The sequence below is a fragment of the Pangasianodon hypophthalmus genome, chromosome 2 (genome assembly GCF_027358585.1).
Source record: "Pangasianodon hypophthalmus isolate fPanHyp1 chromosome 2, fPanHyp1.pri, whole genome shotgun sequence".
NCBI lineage: Eukaryota > Metazoa > Chordata > Actinopteri > Siluriformes > Pangasiidae > Pangasianodon > Pangasianodon hypophthalmus.
This window is the reverse complement of record NC_069711.1, coordinates 9,414,176-9,419,377: the sequence shown is the minus strand read 5'-3', so window position 1 is coordinate 9,419,377 and position 5,202 is coordinate 9,414,176. Positions and strand designations below refer to the sequence as shown.

At 40.3% G+C, this 5,202-nt stretch overlaps 1 protein-coding gene across 1 annotated transcript; it reads left to right on the top strand.

Moving 5' to 3' along the window:
- Positions 1–2,184: 2,184 nt before the first annotated feature.
- On the top strand, positions 2,185–4,997 carry rps10 (ribosomal protein S10). The gene is made up of 6 exons (XM_026932014.3): positions 2,185–2,273; positions 2,943–3,092; positions 4,119–4,293; positions 4,435–4,512; positions 4,745–4,800; positions 4,919–4,997. The coding sequence occupies exons 2-6, from the start codon at positions 2,943–2,945 to the stop codon at positions 4,958–4,960; spliced, it is 501 nt and encodes a 166-aa protein (XP_026787815.1). The 5' UTR covers positions 2,185–2,273; the 3' UTR covers positions 4,961–4,997.
- Positions 4,998–5,202: the final 205 nt, after the last annotated feature.

The window sequence follows — 5,202 nt, the reverse complement described above, 5'->3', positions numbered from 1 at the left end:
CAAGAGCACGGGCTTATGAGGCACAGCCAATCACAGCACGGCAGCTGTTACATATTCATGAGCCTCATTAGCATGACGGAAGTCCAAAATTGGCGAATCCATTACCATTCTAACCTATAACCTACCCTGCCTTCTTATATTATGTATGAATGAATTTCTTGACCTAGAGGAGCTTACAGATTACTATCACCACTTGGGATTTTTATCCCAATTAACTAATTTTCTTTTCAAAATAAACTAAACAGTAGACTTTCAAATTGTACAAAACTGTAGCTCACAAACACACTGCTAAATAATTATGGGCGAGTATTCAGAGGAATAAGTAAGGAATAAAAGACAATGAGGCATGCTCATTGGAGAAAAATAATCCATGCCTGAGTAATAGAATACAGCCTGATGCAAAGCAGAAGGCTGTTATCACTCAAAAGTGGATTATTTTCCTATAACAGCACCTCACAAAGTGTGTTATTTCACAATGATTTGCCAACAATTACAATATTTTATTTACTAATGAACAACATTTTACTTTTGTAACTGTTTATAATTACAGTTACACTTAAAGCTGTGGAACATCCACGAGACAAGTTATTTCCTGTTATCACACGTTATACCAGCTATAAACAGTCATTCCCTCACCAGCATCTCTCTTATTCTCTTAAGGTTAATAAGATAAAAAATGCAGCTTGTCATGTTACAGAGAAGCTGCTAAACACAAACTCGTCTGTCCTGAAGACTCCCCATGCTTGGAAACTTACTCATTGTTACAAAGTGTTGACACCCGGGACTTCTTCCATAAATGTTAAATAAATGTCTCCTTATAGAAAGCCTCACCATATCAGAGATTATACACTCACTGAGCACTTTATTAGGAACACTATACTAATACTGGGTAGGGCCTCCCTTTGCTCTTCTTTGTGGCATGGATTCCACAAGATGTTGGAAACATTCCTTTGAGATTCTGGTCCATGGTGACATGATTGCTTCACGCAATTCCTGCAGATATTTCAGGTGCACTTTCATGCTGCGAATCTCCCGTTCTACCACATCCCAAAAGTGTTCTACTGGATTCATATCCGGTGACTGGGAAGGCCGCTGAAGAACACTGAACTCATTGTCATGTTCATGAAACCATGAGAACAGTCTGGAGACTGTTGACTGAAAAGGCTGCTGTCATGTTCATGAAACCAGTTTGAGATAACATTTGCTTTGTGACATGGTGCATGATCATGCTGAAAGTAGCCATTAGAAGATGGGTAAATTGTGGTTATGAAGGGATACACATGGTCAGCATCACTGCTCAGATAGACTGTGGCATTCAAGAAATGATTGATTGGTATTAACGGGCCCAAAGTGTGCCAAGAAAACATTCCCCACACCATTACACCACCTCCACCAGCCTGGACCATTGACACAAGGCAGGTTAGGTCCATGAATTCATGCTGTTGGTGCCAAATGCTGACCCTAACATCTGTATGCCTCAGCAGAAATTGAGATTCATCAGACCAGGCTACGTTTTTCAAGTCTTTAACTGTCCAGTTTTGGTGAGCCTGTGCCCACTCCACTGATTAGACAACTGCATGAATGAGTAGGTGTACAGGTGTTCCTAATAAACTATTCAGTGAGTGTATGTTTTTCTTTGTTAAATATTTTTGTTAGTCTTAGATCATGTGGAGCATCTGCCGTACAAGTCCCATGAATGAGCTGATACTATAGAAATAATTACACATTAGAATGAGCTCATCAGTATAAAACTGTGATTTGGCTTGCAGCCGGCACTACTTTCAGAGCTGCTGTTATTGAAAATTAATCAACACCTACTGACCAATCAGATTCGAGAATTCAACACCACTGTGGTATAACTTTCTTCAGAAGCAAGAGACATTCAAATTCACAGAATATATATATAATATACTGTCAGTTAATGATGCACTGATACTCAGAGAAGAAATGAAAATAAGTGATATATGATTGATTCAATTATAAATTTTTATTTGTAACAGTGATCTTATTAAATGCAGACTGGACATTTAAAAAACATATTTCCTTAATAACAAAAGCAGAAAACCGACATGGATTGAAAAAAGTTCAGTGAAGGAACATTTGTAAGATTTTAACAAACATGATGTCAGTCCGTTGTGGCGTTAATATGAACCTCCAGGCTGCTAGATGGCGCTGTTTATTTTGCTCACACCGCCTCACTGCGCTGATGAAAGAACTCCCGGAAGTGATGTAACGCGGTCCTTTCCGGCTCCGGTCTCTCAACAAGCGCAAAGGTAGGCCGAGTCTAAAGCCATCAAATCCATTAAAATCAACACAATCTTTTTATGTAACGTGTGTTTTTAGATTTAATCTGTAAAATGTATATATAGTGTGCATGTCCTTAACATTCTTTCATAAAATAAGCTTTGTTTAACTTTATTTTTGATGGTGGATAGGTATCGGGCAGAGTATGCTAAGATGGAAGCTAGAAATCGTATGTTCAGCACCAGCAGCTGAATATGTCACTAAATAGTTTGTGAATTTACTGATAATTATTTATATAAATGCTGAAATATATTAGTGTACAAACGGAGTGGTGAAAGTTTGTAGCAGGAGTCAGAGGGCTAATGTTTAGCATGCTAGCTCAGTAGGAAGCTCAGTAATGTGGTGTTAATGGAGGAAGCTACAGAAATGAAAACTAGTTTGAAGATGATTACAGTCAGAAACATCACTGCTAAACAGTTAAGTTTAATATTTAGGTTACACAATCAGTTTTTCAATCTCCCTGTATTAATGAGGCCTGGAATAAAAGAGATGATGTGAATAAAAGAGATGATGTGAATACACTAGACTCCTGAAGTCTAGTGAACATGTAAAAGTAGGTCTGATTACACATGAATTGCTCTCTATCTGAATTTCTCCTGCCTGAAGTCTAACTATGCCTGTACCTCATGTCTGTGTAGATGTTGATGCCCAAGAAGAATCGCATTGCCATCTATGAGCTCCTCTTCAAAGAGGGCGTGATGGTGGCTAAGAAGGATGTGCATCTGGCCAAGCACCCGGAGCTCGCTGACAAAAATGTGCCCAACCTTCACGTCATGAAGGCCATGCAGGTGAGTGTTTACTCTGTAACCTTGTCAGTGCACATGTCCGTACTTTCCTGTCTCTGTACAGACGAGTGCGCTGCAGTTTATTAGTATTCTGAGAGCTACAGCTCTGAAAATATGATGTATGAAATGAACACTTATTGTATGCTCGTGAACTTTGTGCTACCTGAAGTGCTTCTCATTTCCTCTTGTGGAACTCTACACATGCTTTCTTTTGAGCGTGCACATCATTCGGGCTGTGTGCTGATTGTCAAACTCATCAGAGGCTCCTCTTCGTCAGCTCAGAAATGTAAACGAGGTGTTTGAGCATTAAGATTGAGCTTACGCTCTTGTGACTATAAATTATATGTGCCGATTTAAATGCTCAAGAACACTGCTATAATTGCACAGACATCATTATGAATATGCAAATACAAAAGGAATGCAGTGTACAGAGATTCTGGATACAAATGCATTAGGCCTTTATTTATGTTTAAAACTAAGGATGTAGTTAAAGCACAGGTAATATTGGTGTGTCTCAGGTGGCATTGGTCCTTGCTGGTGTCGGGACTTGGCTGGTTTTCATAATATGTATGATATATGTACTTTGTATGTGAAGACATGAGCATTATAAAACAAAACAGTAGTGATATTTGACTAAAAAGAACATTGATTGTGGAAATGCCGTCAGCTTTGTTTAATGACTTTGTATTCATTCTGTATGACGTTAGACCCACAACTTTGGCCATTTCCTACAGCTAGTTAGTACCAAGTGCCAAACACTCAAGCCATGTTAGGTCTTCTGCATCACCACAGTTTACACATTGTAGTAACCGATTTCAGGGAGTTTCTGACTGGCTTCTCGACGCAGTCCAGTGTGAGCGTCAACATGGTTTCACAAAATGTCAGGAAATGTTTTCAAATTTGCACATAGCAAGTTCTTTCATTAGGTTATGTCTGTACAAGTGGTTCTACTGTAACACCCACATGATTTCATTTATGTTAAATACAAAAAGACGGTGAGTGAAATGTCTGCTTTTGGCCTCCCGACAGTCTCTGAAGTCCTGCGGGTACGTCAAAGAGCAGTTTGCGTGGCGCCACTTCTACTGGTACTTGACCAACGAGGGCATCCAGTACCTGAGGGATTTCCTGCACCTGCCCCCTGAGATTGTACCTGCCACTCTACGCCGCCAGACCCGCCCCGAAACAGCCAGGCCCCGCCCCAAGGGTAAAGGCTTCCTGTTCTATTAATTAGCAATGATTAGCTTATTTTGTGTAAACAGTTAGTTCAGGATTATGACTACTTCAATAGCTTGACTGAAGAGTAAATGTCAGGAAAATTGAGCCCGATTCCCTTTTCTCCTTTCAGGTCTGGAGGGAGAGAGACCAGCACGTCTGGCACGTGGAGAGGGAGACAGAGATGCCTACAGGCGATCTGCAGCTCAGCGTAAGTACACAGTGCATGCTGTCACAGTATACAGCCGGTCAACACATCATTTGTCCAGGAGAAATTCTAACTGATGACACAGGCAGGAACACACAGTACTGGTATTTTATTGGATGTACTCTGTTACATCTGGGTTGTTGGCCAGTGGTGTTAACGTCCAAGCCAGTAATCAAAGCCAGCATGTAGCTGTAGATAGTTGTATGAAGATGTCTAATCCGTTGTGTTTCTGTAGCTGGAGCAGACAAGAAGGCTGAAGCAGGTGCAGGAGCTGCTACAGAATTCCAGTTTGTAAGTACTACTGCTTAGATCTGTACCAGTGTTTTGTAAAGTAACTGTCCACTATTGGGGATTTAGGGGGAGAGAGTAATTCTAACTTTTTTCCCCCGTTTTCTCTCCCCTCACACAGAGAGGTGGCTTCGGGCGTGGCCGAGGACAGCAGCCACAGTAATTTTCCACATTCTCTGTATAATAAAGCTTGGAAAACATTTATGCCTGTGCCTGTTTATTTTTCCTATTGATTTCAGTCATCTGTTACATCTGGCATTAGCATGCAACCTTTTCAGATGTGTGGTCAGAAGATAAGGTGAACAAACAAACAAAAAAACCCAAAACAGATCACATGGTCTGTGGGTTTTCATACAGTATAGCCAGTGAGATCGGGTTAAGCATTTTTATTCATTTATTTATTTA